This window comes from Heterodontus francisci, chromosome 48 (assembly GCF_036365525.1).
Source record: "Heterodontus francisci isolate sHetFra1 chromosome 48, sHetFra1.hap1, whole genome shotgun sequence".
In the NCBI taxonomy this organism is placed as follows: Eukaryota; Metazoa; Chordata; class Chondrichthyes; order Heterodontiformes; family Heterodontidae; genus Heterodontus; species Heterodontus francisci.
Window position 1 is genome coordinate 4,283,873 of NC_090418.1, and position 18,652 is coordinate 4,302,524.

General features: G+C 43.0%; 2 protein-coding genes across 5 annotated transcripts in view; one reads left to right on the forward strand and one right to left on the reverse strand.

The window, feature by feature from the left end:
- Positions 1 to 1,011: 1,011 nt before the first annotated feature.
- Positions 1,012 to 18,652, reverse strand: part of LOC137357292 (monocarboxylate transporter 13-like) — a 43,748-nt gene continuing 26,107 nt past the window's right edge. For both annotated transcript variants that reach the window (XM_068023519.1, XM_068023518.1), the window contains exons 4-5: positions 6,955 to 7,743; positions 1,012 to 1,578 (exon numbers count right to left, since the gene is read on the reverse strand). In XM_068023519.1, the coding sequence (XP_067879620.1) occupies positions 1,307 to 1,578; positions 6,955 to 7,743 (1,061 nt within the window). In that variant the 3' untranslated portion in view covers positions 1,012 to 1,306. The remainder of the gene's footprint in view (positions 1,579 to 6,954; positions 7,744 to 18,652) is intronic.
- On the forward strand, positions 8,086 to 18,579 carry LOC137357294 (uncharacterized). 3 transcript variants are annotated; one of them, XM_068023522.1, is made up of 2 exons: positions 8,086 to 11,032; positions 14,036 to 18,579. In XM_068023522.1, exon 2 carries the CDS (start codon positions 14,376 to 14,378, stop codon positions 15,603 to 15,605), a length of 1,230 nt encoding a protein of 409 aa, XP_067879623.1. In that variant the 5' UTR covers positions 8,086 to 11,032; positions 14,036 to 14,375; the 3' UTR covers positions 15,606 to 18,579. The 3 variants fall into 3 exon arrangements, with proteins under 3 accessions (XP_067879623.1, XP_067879622.1, XP_067879624.1); XM_068023521.1 differs by having other exon boundaries at positions 8,086 to 9,293; positions 9,415 to 18,579; XM_068023523.1 differs by having other exon boundaries at positions 8,086 to 8,910.

Consider the following 18,652-nt stretch of genomic DNA (forward strand, 5'->3'; position numbering starts at 1 on the left):
TACAACTGAAACATCATGCCGGATACAGCATTATTGCTGTCTCTCCGAGTCATTTCTGATCAGTCCACCTTGTTTCATTGACAGTGTAGTCGACCAATGAGGTGGAGATGTAACACAGCCCATGACCTGAGCTTTCTGACTGGTCCATTGTGTTTCATTGGCAGGTCGTTGACCAATGAGGTAGCAGTTATTACAGGGGTCCAACCAATGGAGGTGGCCAGAAGGCAATCCAAACAAAAATGAGGCACTTTTCCATTCCCACAGTGGTTGGGCCAGAAATGGAAGTGGAACAAGAAGGCAGTGCCTGGTAGTGAGGTCAGTGATACTTCAACAAAATTAATGCTGGAGAGGTAAGTTCTGGGAGAAGGCTGGTACTACTTTTATAAGCAAACCTGGTAAGACTATAATAGGGATAAGCTGCTCAAGTGCACTCAGCTTCATAAACAAGTTTCCGAAGAAGGGTCACTGACCCGAAACGTTAACTCTGCTTCTCTTTCCACAGATGCTGCCAGACCTGCTGAGTGAATCCAGCATTTCTTGTTTTTGTTTCAGATTTCCAGCATCCGCAGTATTTTGCTTTTATATTATTCATAAACAAGTATCTGAGAGCAATGGCACAAGAGATGTGCAGGTAAAAACTGGAAAGATCTCTGCTGCACTGAGACAAAGTCATTATTCAACAACTCTGCCATTTCCTTATTTTCATTTGCAATATTACATCTGTTTGTGAAGGGCCCACATTACCCTTGACTACATCTTTTCTTCTAATGTAATTGTAAAAACCTTATAAATCATGATAATCCTCTCAAGTTTCTTTTTGTATTTCTTTTTGCAGCTCTTCCTGTCTTTCTTGTCTTCCTTTGCTGCTCTTTACATCTGTCCTAGCTCTTTGGATCCCACGGTTCATCTGTAACTTGACCTGATAACAGTTTTAAATAAGGGGAAACTGTTTCCAGTGGCAGAATGATCGGTAACCGGAGGACACAAATTTCAGGTGATTGGCAAAAGAACCGGGAGAAACGTGAAAACATTTTTTGACATAGCAAGTTGTTGTAATCTGGAATGCATTGCCCGAAAGGGCGGTAGAAGCAGTTTTAATAGTAACTTTCAAAAAGGAATTGGATAAATACTTGAAGGGAAAAAATTTACAGGACTATGATAAAAGGGAGCAGGAGTGTGACTAATTGGATAGCTGTACCAAAGAGCCAGCAAAAGCATGATGGGCCGAATGGCCTCCTTCTGTATTATTCTATGATTCTGTGAACGCTCAGGGCTGATGAGGGGGTGCTGAAGGCGACCATGCCTATCAGCTGCATTCCAAATCCTCCTGCAAGTCACTGATCAGCTCCTTTCGTGCCTGTTTATCGGACATCAGCCCTTCATTCTCTGGAGCCGAGTGCTCTCCTTCTATTCCATTACCACTACTGCTGACAGGATTGGCAGTCCACTGCTCAGAAAGGATTGTCGAGTGGACAAAAAAGCTTGGAAGGAAGAAGAGGACGAGAGATCCCGCCAGGAGGAAGCCGCCCGCAGTCATAAAGGAGATGGTGAAACTTCCTGTTAGGTCTTCCAGAAACCCTGAGTGGAGAAAGATGAAGCAAGTTACTTTTTTCAAGATTTATTTCATCCCTGGAGCTCCTACTGTAGGAAATTACTTTCTTGTGAACATTGTATTCTCAGAATGCTAAGAGACCTCACTTCTGGAAGCAAATACTTTCCATTTCAGACACTCCATGTCAACATCAAACACTTTCAGGGCATGGACAACTCAAATTAGATGCAACGTAAGGCATTCTCTGCATTGTACTGTCAAACACACCCAGAGCAGGTATGGCATGGGTTACATACAGAGTAAAGTGTGAGGTGATTCACTTCGGAAGGAGTAACAGGATTGCAGAATACTGGGCTAATGGGAAGATTCTTGGTAGTGTAGATGAGCAGAGAGATCTTGGTGTCCAGGTACATAAATCCCTGAAAGTTGCCACCCAGGTTAATAGAGCTGTTAAGAAGGCATATGGTGTGTTAGCTTTTATTAGTAGGGGGATCGAGTTCAGGAGCCACGAGGTCATGCTGCAGCTGTACAGAACTCTGGTGCGGCCGCACCTGGAGTATTGCATGCAGTTCTGGTCACCGCATTATAGGAAGGATGTGGAAGCTATGGAAAAGGTGCAGAGGAGATTTACTAGGATGTTGCCTGGTATGGAGGGAAGGTCTTACGAGGAAAGGCTGAGGGACTTGAGGTTGTTTTCGTTAGAGAGAAGGAGGAGAAGAGGTGACTTAATTGAGACATATAAGATAATCAGAGGGTTAGATAGGGTGGATAGTGAGAGCCTTTTTCCTCGGATGGTGATGGCAAACACGAGGGGACATAGCTTTAAGTTGAGGGGTGATAGATATAGGACAGATGTTAGAGGTAGTTTCTTTACTCAGAGAGTAGTAGGGGCGTGGAACTCCCTGCCTGCAACAGTAGTAGACTCGCCAACTTTAAGGGCATTTAAGTGGTCATTGGATAGACATATGGATGAAAATGGAATAGTGTAGGTCAGATGGTTTCACAGGTCGGCGCAACATTGAGGGCCAAAGGGCCTGTACTGCGCTGTAATGTTCTATTCTATAAAGCTCCCTCTATACCATCCCATCAAACACTCGCAGGATAGGTACAGCAGGGGATTAGATACAGAGTAAATCTCCCTCTACACTGTCCCCATCAAATACTCCCAGGACAGTTACAGCAGGGGATTAGATACAGAGTAAATCTCCCTCTACACTGTCCCCATCATAAAAAAAGGGGGTCTGTCGGTTGCTTTCTCTCCCTCAATCAGGAGAAGGCATTCGACAGGGTGGATCACGAATACCTTTTCAGGTCTCTGCGTGTGTTCGGACTTGGCTGCATTTTGTGGCCCGAGTCCGACTTTTATACGCCACCACAGAGTGTTTGGTTAAGGTTAATGGGTCCTTGACGGCGCCCCTTCGCTTTGGGAGAGGAGTGCGTCAGGAACGCCCCATGTCCGGCCAATTATATACCAGTTGCGTGGAGCCATTCCTGCACCTGCTTTGTGGGAGGTTTACGGGTTTGGCTCTGCGCGGGCCGCGGCTTTCGCTGGTGACGTGCTCCTCACGGTCACAGATCCCATTGACTTGCAGAGGACACGTGACTGCCAGCAGACCTTTTCTTCTGCGTCCTCCACGAGGATCAATTGGGAGAAATGTTCTGAGCTCCTGGTGGGTCAGTGGCGGGTGGATTCCCTGCCGGAGGAGTTGACACCATTTGCGTGGAGCACCACGCACTAAAAGCTGGCTACCCAACCCAAACCCAATGGGACCTGACGACATGCGCCGGGTTCAGCTTAGATTGGGTCGGGTCGCACTCCGGGTCTGGCATTCAGCTCGGTTCGGGTTGGGCTGGTTCGGACACGCTCTATCACCACCTCCGGTAAGTGGCTCCAATGTTAATATATTTTTTGGACTTGAAAGGTGGTTTTGCTACAGCTATTTAAAGCTTGTGCAGATAAGCAACAAAGTGAAAAACGGAAGGTAGGTTAACTGATGTCGGGTCGGGTGCTGGAAAAAATAAAAGGACTTGGATCGGGCTCAAGCCGGATGTGGTTCTGTCGGGCTTGGATCGGGTTTTATTTGCAGACCTGAGTCGGCCTTTACCACGCACCTCCCGTCCACCTGAGGAAGCCTGGCCGGCAAACTGGCAGGACTTGGAGGTAAACGTCTGTACAGGACTGCTCTGAGTGCTTTCCTATAGGGGCCGAGCGCTGGTCATAAACCAACTGGTGGCCTTGATGCTTTGGTACTGGTTGGTCACTTTGGCCCCGCCTCCTCCATTTGCCGCCAAGATCCAGAAGAAGCTCGTTGATTTCTTCTGGGGCAAGAGGAAACACTGGGTCTCTGTCGCGGTCCTGAGTCACCCAGTTGACAAGAGCAGCCAATCACTGGTGTGCGTCCATGCCCAGGTTGCGACTCTCCTCCTTCGAAGCCTCCCAGATGGTGTGCGCTGGTGACGTATTCTTTCCGCTGGGGCACTGCCTCTAAGACGACACGCAGCACCCAGCAGAGAACGTTAGCTGCGCTGCTCTGAGGGAGTTGCCCATTTTTTACCGGGATCTATTCAGTGTCTGGAACATGGTCGCCTCTAGTCAGGGCGCTACCCCGCCAGCAGGGGACAGCGCCTTGGCTGTCCGTGCAGCCGGCTCTAGGGATGGACCGACGGGCGGAGGAGTAGTTGAAACCACCGGGACGCCCCTCACTACGGGTGACGAGGGTGCTCGGGCGTGCTCCCGGCCGAGCTGACCCCTGCTCGGCTGGAACTGCTCATTGGACCCAGGTCCTGAAACCCTGCTCAGGAGTTGGTCGCGCACAACCTGAGCCACCTCTTGGAAATGCCTTCCGTGCCATTCTAAACGGCACGGAGGGGTTTCCTGTACGGGCTGCTCCTGCACACTCTCGACTTACTCACCCTCGTCAGCCACCTGGACACGCCATTATGGTCTGTTGCCATCTGGCGGCGAGGGGAAACCCCGATGGAGGTCTCACTATGCGGGAGTCCTCCCCTTTACATCGGGGACCTTGGGTGGAGGGTGCTGCACTGGGCATTCCCATGCAATAGACTTTTAAGTAGGTTCATGGACTCCCAGGCCGCCTGTACTTTCTGTGGCCTGGACGAGTCCGTGTTTCACATATATACAGAGTGGGCGAGGTTGCAGCCCCTGTGAGTATTTGAAGGGGCTGCTCCTCAAGTTCTGGCTGCACTTCAGTCGCACGCTCCTGATCTTTGGGCACCCGATGTGGAGGAGCGTGGGCCAGGAGGAGGAACTCCTCGTCGGTCTGCTACTGGGCCTGGCCAAGGTGGCAATTCACAGGTCCAGACTGCGGGCCGTCGGTGGGTCCGTCTGCCCTGATTGCCTGCCCCTCTTCCGCAGTTACGTTCGCGTCCGGGTGTCCCTGGAGAAGGAGCATGCGGTGTCTGCTGGTTCGCTTGAGGCCTTCCGCGACTGGTGGGCACTGCAGGGGCTGGAGTACATCATTGATGCAGACAAAAAAGAACGGGGTTAGATACAGAGTAAAGCTCCCTGTACATTGTTGCAACAAGAAAATAGCACTTCTCTCTGTACTGGCTGTTCTGAGTGAGACTAAATTAAGTATTCATTTATTCAGCCTGACCTTATCTAAGGAGAGACTGAGCACTGTGTAATTATACTTGTTAGCTGCAGATTTGTTTTCAGATACTGTAGATGTTTCAATATTCTGCACTAGCTTCTGAGATGTTGCAGATTATTTATATAAACATATCACAGGTCTGATTCCTGTGTACTTTGTTAATCACTGCTGTTATTGAGCCAAATTCCCTCTATTTACTTCTTGCTGTTCTCTTTGCACTCACAGATTTAGCAGAAAGTCTCTGGCTAACTGTCATATGAAAGGCCAGACAATATCTGTTTCATATTTAGATATTCTAGTTCATTCATTAGATGGGATATGCTTTTCAGAAATTCTGTGTTGTTTTGAGTTTTGGGCTTTACTGCGATTCTTCTGATTATCACCTGAAGGCGCCGGCTCTTACTGGGGTACAGCTGCGTTGGTTTACTCATTGGTTACCTTACCCTAGTGACGAATCTTCATGTACAGGTGTAGGCATTGTGTGTTGGTGGGGTATTTGGGCACAGTCATCGGGGCTGTGTCTGATCCTCTCCTTACCTGTCATCCACATACTTTCCAGCAGATGTCACCAGAATGCAGTCTAGAGGAGGAACCCTGAAACATGTTCACATCCTACTCCAAGATCGCTGAGGTCAATTACAGCAACCTTACTGGGTCAGTGGCACTAGGGTATGACCTACAACCTTTGGTTCTATACGGATCTTACAGTGTAATGCTTACTCTTCTTATTGGTTTTAACATCCAAATTCCTATAATTATACTGTTTTTGATTCAAAACATTAAATATTACTCTTGCTTCTGCAGTCCAGCAGTGATCTAAATGCTCTGATTCTCTCCCATATTGTCAGTGCGCTAACAAAATGTCAGCTACAGCTATCCAATAAGAAGTAAAGAAAAAAAAGAACTTGTATTTATGCAGCATCTTTCATAACCTCAGGATGTCCCAAAGTGCTACGCAACCAATGAAGTACCTTTTTGAAATGTATTCACTGTTGCAATGTAAGAAAATCTGTAATCAATTTGTGTACTGCAAGCTCCAACAGGCAGCAATGTGATAATGGACAGATTATCTGTTTCAGTGATGTTGGTTGAGGGATAAATATTGGCCAAGAAACTGGGGATAACTCCCCTGCTGTTCTTCAAACTAGTGCCACCGGATCTTTTATATCCACCTGAGAGGGCAGACAGAGCCTCGGTTTAATGTCTCCTCTGAAAGATGGGTACCTCTGATGGTGCAGTACTCCCTTGGTACTGCACTGGGGTGTCAATCTAGATCTTGTGCTCAGCTCAGTAGAGTGGGAATGTGCACCCACAATATTCTGACTCAGAACCAACACTATTGACTGCCCTTTCCTTGTCCCATTTGTCCTTTGAACATTTAAACAGTCTAAAACTAATTTGCCTGGAATATTCTCTGCGTCGCCTCAGTGGGTTGGGTTCCATGTGTCACCTTATCATACCTCACTCCAGTACATATTATTCATGTGCGAGTCATGACATAGGCATAGACATCTTCAGCATGGAGTCTGACCGTTAGTCTGGACACACACACTTCTGGTAGGTAATGAGTGGTGGGAATCCTGGCTGATTTTTCCATTCTCCTAACCTAGGTCTATTGTAGCCCCAACTCCCAAGTATTTCAGTGACCATCTCTTACATCAACATGAATTGACATACAACTCTAACATCACCAATTGCTGCAATTTGCCACATTGTTCCTCTCTATCTCACAATTTCATTAATACTTTTATCTACTGCAATCATATTGAATCCAGTAGCCTCCATTACCTGATAGGGGAGGCCCAAGTAGACTGCCAATACTCATTATCATCAGAAAGAGCCCAGTTGCATTGAGAATCCGACCAATTCCTACGATGTCTGGGAGATTGGCAAAGATGAGTGGGGAAAGGGCTCCAGCACAGAAGCCATAAAAGAGACTGAGCCCCACTAGACTGAAGTATGTCTTCCCCAAAGGAATGAGGAGAAGACTGACTCCAGTGAGAACACCACAGACGAATAACATGTGGATTGTCCGGATCAGCCTGAGGTCAGCAACCCAACCAGAAAACAGCCGAGCGACAGTGTCAGAGATGGCAGTAACAGACAACAGGAATACAGCCTTATAATCGCTTAATCCAAGGTTCTTTCCATGGGCTACCAGATGGACATAGGGGACAAAGTAGCCTGTAGTCATCAGAGTTATTGCGAAAGTATACACCATAAAGCCACGGTGCAGGAAAAGGGTCAAATCAAAAGCAGAGGTTACTTTGCCCCAAAACTCATTATTTTTCATTCCATCATCAGGATGCCCTCTTGAGGGAATAAGAAAGTCCTCTCGGAGTGTGATGGGTCTGAGCAGGGCCGCAGAGACACAGAGGTTCAACATTAATGCAGACAGGATCTGGAGGGCTCCACGCCAACCATATTCATCGATCAGGAGCTGAAACAGTGGAGAGAGGATGAAAGAAGCGACTCCCACTCCAGTAAATGCCAAACCAGTTGCCAAGGCTCTGCGTCTCTTGAAGTATCTGGAGATCATAACCACTGTGGGAGTGAAGACCAAAGCCCAACCAAAACCTGGAGAGCAAAACAAGAAACAATGAAGGCCATCTTCTCATTAGGTGCGTCTTTTATAGATGATGTGTGTACTATGTTGGTGCTGTTACATAGCTCAGGGTATGTGTTGTCAAAGGTTACATTTGATCTAACTATTCCTCGTCCACTGGGTTGTTTCCCTGGTTTATATGGGAACAAAGCATGTAAATTTTATGGGCAGGAAAAGACCAGCTGGTCCATCAAGCCAGCCTTATAATGACTGGAGCATCATGATTAAACCCTCCCTCCCCACCCCACCCCACCCCACCAGTCACTCTTTCTGCAGTCGTGTAATCACCTGAGACAAACAAAAAACCCATGGCCAATGAGAGAAAAAGTATTCTGAAAATTTCCTCTCTGACCCCATCAGGTGATCAAACCAGGAAAGGAGATCTCATGGACCAAGGTTAACTATGAAGCTGTGGAAGTGAGCAGAACGACATGGCACTATGCTAGATGGGAAATATAGCCAAGTTAGGAGTAGTCACTTTGCTGAGCTCTGATGAAATGATTTAAAGCTTGAGAAACTGCAATGAAATAGTTAAAAGTAAAGGCTGAGAGTGTGAGATCGTATAAACTTACAGGCACTGGTAATTGCAAGGACATTTGTTCATTCATGACTTGATTGTGTAACTCCTTGTGGTTTGGAACAAATGGATTCCTGTGAGACATGCTGGCCATCCCTGTGTGAGTGATGATAAGGAATGAAAGGCCCCACTATCACTGTATACTGTTGCTGCTTGGTGTGACTTCATCATGTGACTTGATAGAGATTACAGGATCACAGGACTTATGACAATTGTGGGAATCAAAAGCAGTATCTGTGGGAATCAAAATCAGTATCTTGTTTCTAACTCCTCTTCCTTTGCTAATTGTCTTAATGTCTGTTTTCTTTTAATCTTGCTGGTACAAAACAATATTTTATTAGTAACAAGTATGTATTGAGAATGGAGTGTATTGTAACCTCAGTAACAGATGTACTGCATGTCACCACGTGGGTGAAGTCGAATTGTACCGCACTGATTGGTTAAACAAGGAGGTGTAGCATGAATCTTAATGTATAAACAGTAGTACCTGTATCACAAACTTCACTTACTCTGGGGGGGGGACCCGACAGACTCTGGTGGAGTCAGTGCCGCTGTTCTCAGAGTAAGTCCACTGGCGACTGCGCAAATAAAGTAATTGATTTTACCTACACATCCGACTCGGTATATTTACTGAACCAGACTGAAGGCAAAAAGAACTCAGATTTACATTTTGGTGTCAGAAGTGGGATCTCAACAGACGACCGCCGATCATCAGCGAAATCAGAATCAGACTAGTAGAGGACGGAGAGAGAGGAAATGGGCCCCCGATGTGAGTAGTTGATGTGTGACCACGCCGGTTTTCCCCTGTCTCGTAGTCCGATAAAAGTTTGATCACTCGCTTATGGTCAGGTAAGATCGTATGGACGAGATCAATAATCAGTCTGGCGGATTAGAAAAGATAAGGGTCAGTCGAAGTAGGTACGACTGAGGTTAAGGTTAAAGTAGGTCGTATTAAGCTACGGCTGAAGGTTGATTAAAGTCAGTGTCGTTTTAGAACGGCTGACGCTCAGGTTCAGTCTGTTTCTTTAGAGGACGGCTGATGGGGACTGAGGTAGAATTAAAGTAGGTCGTATTGACTACGACTGAAGGTTAAAGTAGGTCGCGACTGAAGGTTATGCGAGGTTGTTTTAGAATGACTGAGATTAAGGTTTTATTTTTTATTGTGAGTAACTGTTTAGATAATTTGTAAGTAATAATAGTTTGTAATAATAGTTGTAATTATAGTTTGTGATAATAGTTGTGAATATGGGAAACTGTTTAGATAATACAAGTGATCCTGCCCATTACAAGTACTGTGTGATAAATATCCGGATAAAGGGAAAGACTTCAGACAATTATCGGCAGCCTTAAATAAGAAATTAATAGACCAATGGCCCTTAGGGGGGACAAAAGATTTGGAAGTGACTAAAAAAAACCCAAGAAAAAATCTGGAAACAAAATAAAGGCAATAGGGCCAAAGAATTAATTGGATTATGGATACAATATTGTCAGGAGAAAAAAAAATAGAATCCTCCTATCAAGTTGGCACGAAAACGCCCTCAAATTAGGAATACCGATTAGTGAAGGGGGAAACCAAAAGACTCTAAAAATTCCCTGTCCCATGTTCGTCTCCTTGTGTGTGGTTCGTCCTTTGTTTGTGTTACTGTGTCTATTCGTTTTCTTGTGTCTTGTTTGTTTTCTTTCGTTTTAATGCTGCTTGATTCATAGAAAAGAACTAGGGTTTGAGAAAGTAGAGGAAGAATGGGCTTGACGGCTGTTAAGGAGGAAGGGTTGCCCCCGGGGACAAGTAAATCATGTCCTCTGGAGAAAGGCGACCCACGTCCGTTTGCCCCCTTGAGAAAGACGCAGAAGCGCCACAGTAAATATGTGTTTTAAAGATAGGTATGTTTTAGAGTAAAAACAAGTTACTGTGTCTTTGTTCTGTACAACTTGTGTTCTGTAAAACTGACTGTCGTTAACTCTTTGTTGTCTGGCCTTAATGATGAGAGAATGAATCTGTTACTTTTTCTATTTTTACAAGTGTATATTTTGTGGGAACCTTGAGTCATGTTTTGGTTGTGAATTAGTTGAACCTGTGTGTTCCTTGACATCGGGAAAGGGAATTTTGAAAGAGATTTGGTATTTTGAATTCGTACCCCATTACAGAAATCAATTTTCAAAGTTGTTTGGAATTGAATGAGTGTGAAAAGTGATTGTTGAGTGTGTTCATTTCGATTTAGTGTTGTGCACCCAGGAATGGGATATAAAATTGAATTATATTTTAAGTTAAAATTTTATTTTGATTTTAAAAGCTGGTTTTGCAACTGAAAAGGCAATGAACAATTTTCTAAGAGATAAGCTTCAGCCTTGAAGGTCTGAAGATGTTTGGCAGAAATCCAATTTGAAGTTTACAACTCCTGCTGTAATTGGAGTTCCAGTTTAAAATCTGTTCTAGTTTTTTTTTTGGAGTTTAAATTAAAGACATGTTTTACTGACTGTTTTAAGTAGCAAATGTTAGGAATTGGATATTGGTCTAAGGGAGAGAAGGATAAACAAAGGAGATATAGGAAAGATTCTGTCTGTTTAAAGTTTGTTTAAGAAGCTGGTGTTAAATATTTTGTGTTAAGAATGTTAAATAACTTTTACTTTAGTTTTTGGTTTTATTACAGTCATTTGAAAAGGCGCCTGAAGAACAAGAAAATGACGTAATTTACCTATCTTTTAAAATAAGCACATGCTATTCTGTTCTGTGTGTAGTTAGTAAGTAGTATAAGTTAATAAGTCTGAATTGAATTAATACTATTAAGGTTAATTGACCTGTTTAAGTTGAAGAACTGGAAATTTAATTTGTTGCCACAATGAACTTTCAAGTTTATTATGTCATGTTTTGGAGGAGTCTTCGGTTCCGGACAGAGGACTCACTCATATAACATTGGCAATTTTGATTTTAAATATTTTTGCAGTGAATTGGAATTTGGAATCATCTTTGTTAAAAAAAAATAATCATCCTTGGATTAGAAACCTCTTATAAAAGATGCAAAAAAATAAGTTTGGAAACAATTGGAGTTTAATCTAAAATGCTGTCTTTCCTGATGGAGATGGTTTCCTTTGAAGTTGATAATGTTACTAAAGATTTTGTTGTTTGAAAATCCTAAGGATAAAAAAAACATTTAAAAAGGAGTTTAGTTCTTTTCCATTAAAAAAAGGTTACGTAAAGCGACACAGCGGAGAATGCTTTGCTCCGTCCCCTTGGAGACAAGCAAGAAATTAACCCTGCTGCAACCATCCTTATCAATGAGACAAAGTGCTTGAGAAGGAGAGATAGTTGCAAGCACTTCTGTCTTTAAGGTACAAAAAGTACAACCAAGTCTGGGCATAAGAAATTGGAATCAATAAACAAAATTTAATTGATATGAATGGTTATTTAAAGCACTCAAAGGGAAATTTACTGTTATTTGAATTTGGAATAATCTGAGATGTCAAAAATCCAGTTTAATTTGGCAAGTTATTTAAGGAATTAAAATGTCATTGAAGGTAAAAAAAAACATAAACAATATACACTAATGTCTGGAATCAAATGGAAATGTTTGATTTCTGTTTTAAGGAATTATTAATATTAATTGTAAAGGTTCTCCAGGGCTCAAAATGAGAGAGAATTATAATTAATGGGAATTGGCAATCAGATCTGGCTGATGCAAGCGCTAATAAAGGAATTCTGGGGATAAACAAATAGTGAAGTAAACAGCTAATTTCCAAGAAGCCTCGAATTTTCCAGTGAAAGTCAGGAAAGTGTAGATAAGACTAGCAATTGATAGTTTTCTCTTGGAGATATGAGTTTTCAAGAGAGCTACATTTGAAAGTCTGGCCATAACCTGAGACATCAGGACCCTGCTGGGGGAGGTAAGCAAAGATCTCAGATAGACACCACCAGCACCCCCCCCCCCCCCCCCCGCCCCCCCTTTTTCATCACCGCTGATATTTGATCTTTTGATAACATCACCTGAGAGTTCAGAATATGTGGCATGACAGTGGAATACCAGTGTAAGTGTGCAGATGTGATTTGTTATTTGGAAAGTAACGGAAGCATTTGTGGCATTTTCAACTTCAAAGGCGAGCAACCCTAAGGATACCAAAAGGATTGAAAAAAAATAGATTAAAATGGAGTGTGGTTTTTGTTCCCGATCAGAGAAGGAAAAGCTTTTGTAAAGTGACGCAGCTGAGACGATTTTGCTCCGCCCCTTGGAAAAAAAACCCCCGCTGCAGCTGCTGTTTTTCCATTTAACCCACCACACAATTTTGCATTGCTGAGAGTAAAATTTATACATATTGGACATTGTTAAATTTTAAATTTCTAAATTGACAGATAGAATTGGACAAATTAACCCATTGGGCTCAGGGGCAGAGCCACAGTGGATTCTTTGTGGGTTGTTTTTAAGCAGGTGACGACAGACCATGTGACAATTGATGCCACGGCAAAAGATCCAGCAGCTTTGAGAATTTAAGACCTTAATTGCAGACATCAAATATCACAGCATCTTTATCAATGAGACAATTTTCAGCATCTGCAATATTTTGCTTTTATTTTAGTAGACAATTTAATCTACCAGGTGTGTCAGCTTTTGACAGCAAAGGCCCTCAAGGGACCTTTTGTGTCAAAATCATTGGTGGGGGGTGTACAAGGGAAAGAGCTAACAATCAAACCAGCATTCAAAATTTATTAAACGGACAACAAGCTCCAATCACCACAATTACCCCCACATTTTAATTACTAACAAGTAAGGTTACGACCCAACAGCCACAAGTGACTGGTCTCCCTTGCCCAGCCTTGACTACAGAATGGACTTGCGATAATAAAAACTAATAAAATTGTATATAACATAAAACTTGAGTTGGTACCGGTAATATTGAATATCTCAGATATCCAGCTACCTGGCTGGTGCCCTAAGAACCGAGAGTTGTACAAGGTATTACTGTAACAATTGCTGAGACAGGAATTTGGTAATGAGGGAATAATAAAGGGAAAGAGACATAAACATAGCTTAGTGAATAACGCAGCCACAGTCCTTAATACGGGAACTTCAATTGTCAATACTATAGATTTGGAAAATGTGGACCAGAATGTTAGAACACTTAGTCAGCTAGTAAAGGATATTTTGAAAAAGGAACAAAAAGGACAGAGTGGTGTAGCTAAAGTAGGAAAGACTTGATGAATACGGTGACAGGAAGGGTGATGAGACTGCCAAGGTATGACATAGCAGGTGGTGAGGAAATAGGACCCGCAAGAGAAAGAGTTAAAGATTTGTGAAGGAGCTGTGCAGACAACTGCACAAGGTGAGGCAGGAGGTTCTATAGAAACATGATAGAGGAACAGACAAAGGTGCCTGTTGTGGGAGACAAAGTAATGGTAAAGGGAATAGGACCCATAGAAATACATGGTCCCAACTGAAAAAATATAATCAAGGGAATAATGGTAGTATTGATAGGCATTTGGATTATTATTAGATGGGTTACTAACTGGGCAAGGATTGTGGGGAACAAAACCCGAGTACAACGGGACCATATAGATAATTTCAAAAGAGTAGAGATGATAAGAATATAAATTAACTCCTGGATTCCCCAGGACATGTTCGGTCCCCACAGGTAGACATGTATCCCTCATCAGGGGATACTCATAACATGGACAAGTACTAACACCTGGTGACCACCAGGTCAGTGTGTTTAAATTACAGATATAACCACTAGTGGTGAATGGGAAAGAACCGGACTGCAGTGGCTGTGGGGCCTGATGCTAATATCCGGAGAGGAAGAACAAAGACCCGGTAATGGATGCACAACAGATTAATGAAAGGAATATTAATATGGACTATATGAACTATGGGGCATTGCACAACATGTTGGATGGGAAGTGTGTACGGTGTTCCATAGATGACTGTGCTAACTGCGTGACCAGACAGAAAGGGGAAGGGGTAACTGAGAGCTGTGTCTTTGGAATTGTTTGTGCCCCTCCCATTGGGCAACAGATCATAAGGAAAGTTGAAAGGAACATGGATGTGTGTGGGTACATCGAGCCCAGAGGAAGCGTTGTATGATAATGTTAAACATGAGATTGTGCCTGTCCTGGTCAATATCTCAGGGATGAAAATGCCAGGATATTGTACGGAACAGGCAAGAAATATGTATAGTGTATTAAGTAAGATTGTAATGCAGCAGGCTGCCGATGCCATGGGTGCAACTAGATTTAGAGGCCAGGATCAGCTTTACAGAACAAAGAGGGGGATAGTTAATGACGTTGCTACCAGATTCAATACCGGTGCCTCCATTGTAAACTCATTAGATATACTTGAAAAGATGGAACACCTTAAAGGAGGAATGAAGGGACTCTTAAAGAGAGCAGAGAAAAATCAGGAAGATCAGACCAATCTGGGAGAAGAGGGCACGGAGATACAATTAGACGGAATTACGATATTAGAGGCACATGCCAGAACCGTCAACCACCTCATAGATAGAGAAAAGGAAGATGCCGCAAAGCTAAGGCAGGGACAACTCAGTCACGCTTATGGCTTGTGGATGGTGGGACAGACACAACACAACCTCGATCAGATCCAAAGGGGGGAGGTGCCCGATTGGATAGATACCCCACATCTGGCTCGGCTAGCCGGGAGAAAAGGGACACTGGACAATTGTACTCCGAAAGGACCCACCAGAGTATACCCAGTGATCCCAGATTGTGAAATGGGCAAAGCTTACCAGTTGGAAAATATTGGGGTCCTACGGGGTAATACCTCCCTCCGCTACTATTTAACTGAAACCTCTGCCATCCCTCATGGGATGCAAGCAGAGGGGAGACATTATCGAACCGACGGTTGTGTCATAGAGATCATACCTGCCCCAAAGCATTTTGCAAGAACAGGCTACGGAGGTAAAGGGAAATACTGCGTTTCCACCACAGGAAGTTCCTACCGCTACAATAATCTACAATGCCCTATCCCATTTTCTAATTTTTGCTTTACGCCCTTACGGCCAGTCAATATAGGACAAGCCCGAATTATCCAGGTTCGGCGTAGAGGTACCAAGATCATTAACGTCACTGATCATCTCCATGACCACCTACAGGATTACAAGGAACCAGAACCAGTCCACATCCCACACCTGGCCGAAGTGCTAAGGGAATTAAGGCTCAGGGTGGGCCAATCCGTAAAACTCTACTACCAACTGCAGACAAAAATCAAAAAGCTAGAGAAAGATACGGACACAGAATTGCAGGACCGGAGTTGGTAGGAGAAGATTTGGGATTGGGGGATGAATGTGAATATCCACCCCTAGATTCGGATAGTTTCTCATGTGCTAGTCGGAGTACAGTTGATACTGGCCTGCCAATCATACAGGCGATATGTGTAGCGAAGGAGGGTGAAAACTAGAGCAAAAGCAAGACAGACAATTTGTCTATCCAGGGGAATAAGTCACATTAATTGGATCACATTAATGTTAAAAAAAAAACAACAATAATAAATAGTGTCGGTTGGGAAAACTAGGGTTAGTCTCCTACCGAAAGGGGGGATTGTTGTAGGGTATTCCCAAGCGCAGAGGCACCTGCAGTAAGTATCATACTGTTTAAATATTATTTGAATAACCAGTAACATATAATATTAGTGAACAGTGACATTTCAAATAATGAGAGTGTTTGTAGTACATACAGTTCGTGAATGTGAGAACAAATTTGAGAAAATTCGAGGCAAATTGATGCAAGACAGGTGCCAGTTTGGATCAATGACACCCAGTTGGAATACTTAACTGATATTTTACCCTATGTTATGGAAATTGGAAAAGAGGTAATTGGAACAATATTGTCCATTGTCTGAGTGTAGTCTGGAAAACCAGGTGGTCATACGTCCTCATCCTAAATATAAAACGGCAGAATCAAAATGTGGGTTTAATGCCACTGTAAATTACACCATGGAGACTAGGAAAGCATTGTCAGAGCTAACCCATGTGGCCTATATGGGAAAGGGGAGATATTGCTTAACCACCACAGCGAAGGAGTACCAGTATGGACATAAACGGACTTGTCCAGTGAGCAACAGTACATTTTGGTTCAACCCACAAATACCAACCCGAGTAGGGAAGATGGAGTTGGTACAGATACATAAGCAAAAGACAGAAACAATAACTGTGACAGAAAGTATTAAGGAGGATTTGACTATTCAGCCATTGCCCACACGCTTGGGTAAAGAGAGACAGCAGCTAGAAGTCATTGCTGTAGTGTAATACAATTTGGAACAACAGTCGAAGATGCGACAAGATGAGATTGATGAGATAAATGATTCTACTTGGCAGGAGGACTTATGGAACTGGGGGTCAGACGTGCAGATACACCCCTGGTTTAGAATTATCTCTCATGTCCTGATAGTGGTTTTGGGTATCATGGTGTTATATGTGACCTACTTAATTTGGCAACTTTAGAAATTAATTAGGCGATGTAAGAGGATGTATGAACACAGGTTGGACAGCTACCCGAAAAAGCAATTAGTGTTCGAACTTGTTCTGTAAAAGGAGGGACAATTAGTTATGCCATAAAAGGGTAATTGTATAACCTATTCATATATTGTTAAAATGAATTAGTGAATGATCAGTATACTCTAAGAATGAAATTGCGACTGTATTATGTTCACACAATTGATTGATTATGTAATAGTGATGTTTAAATTGTGCTTTCTTCAATATTACATTGCTTATGCTTTTGCTTTGCAAATGAAATTGTAATTGTACAAGTGTACCACCTTTTATTTTGTAAGCAGATAGTTGAAGCCCCTGCAAAACTTATGCCTTTACAGAATTCCCGCAGGCCCCGATTATGGCACAAGCAGGCAACGTATTGAGTGCGACCCCTCTGGGTGTTGAAGGCTGTTTCTAGACAAATAGAGACCATTAAAGGCACCTAGGTGGGATCAAGGGATTGACTTTTAAAAATGTTTTGAAGAATCGAAGGGGGGACTGTAAGAACAGAATTTAGATTTTAGAATTTTTAAGAACAGAATTACATGGGAACATTTAAGATGAAACAATTAATCAGTCATGTATTGCTAACAAGCTAGCTTCAGTGCTGTAAGGAGGGACAGCTTATCAGAAATGACTTCATAACTTCAGGGCTGCAGAGGCAACTTGGCCTTGCAGCTGGTACAGCGAGAGAGAGAGACATTGTACTTCAACAGCACTCTTCTTATCACCCAGACATGACAATCCTAGGGAAAGGCTAGAATGAAAAACATACCGACCAGGCTAATACACACCCCCTTGTTAGAGGGTGGCTCAGCCTACCCTTCAGATTCAGCAGTTGCTGAGTTTTTTATATTTGCTTTTATATTATACTGTTTAAATGTTATTTGAGTAAATAGATCCATATAATCCTAGTGAATATATATAATCATATATAAGTTGATCAGTAGAGAGGTTATCATAGAATGATAAAAGGGGGGAATGTGGAAGTGAGCAGAACGACATGGCACTATGCTAGATGGGAAATATAGCCAAGTTAGGAGTAGTCACTTTGCTGAGCTCTGATGAAATGATTTAAAGCTTGAGAAACTGCAATGAAATAGTTAAAAGTAAAGGCTGAGAGTGTGAGATCGTATAAACTTACAGGCACTGGTAATTGCAAGGACATTTGTTCATTCATGACTTGATTGTGTAACTCCTTGTGGTTTGGAACAAATGGATTCCTGTGAGACATGCTGGCCATCCCTGTGTGAGTGATGATAAAGAATGAAAGGCCACACTATCACTGTATACTGTTGCTGCTTGGTGTTACTTCATGCTGTGACTTGATAGAGATTACAGGATCACAGGACTTATGACAATTGTGGGAAGCAAAATCAGTATCTGTGGGAATCAAAATCAGTATCTTGTTTCTAACTCCTCTTCCTTTGCTAATTGTCTTAATGTCTGTTTTCTTTTAATCTTGCTGGTACAAAACAATATTTTATTAGTAACAAGTATGTATTGAGAATGGAGTGTATTGTAACTTCAGTACCAGATGTACTGCATGTCACCACGTGGGTGAAGTCGAATTGTACCGCACTGATTGGTTAAACAAGGAGGTGTAGCATGAATCTTAATGTATAAACAGTAGTACCTGTATCACAAACTTCACTTACTCTGGGGGGGGGACCCGACAGACTCTGGTGGAGTCAGTGCCGCTGTTCTCAGAGTAAGTCCGCTGGCGACTGCGCAAATAAAGTAATTGATTTTACCTACACATCCGACTCGGTATATTTACTGAACCAGACTGAAGGCAAAAAGAACTCAGATTTACATTTCCATGTGATCGC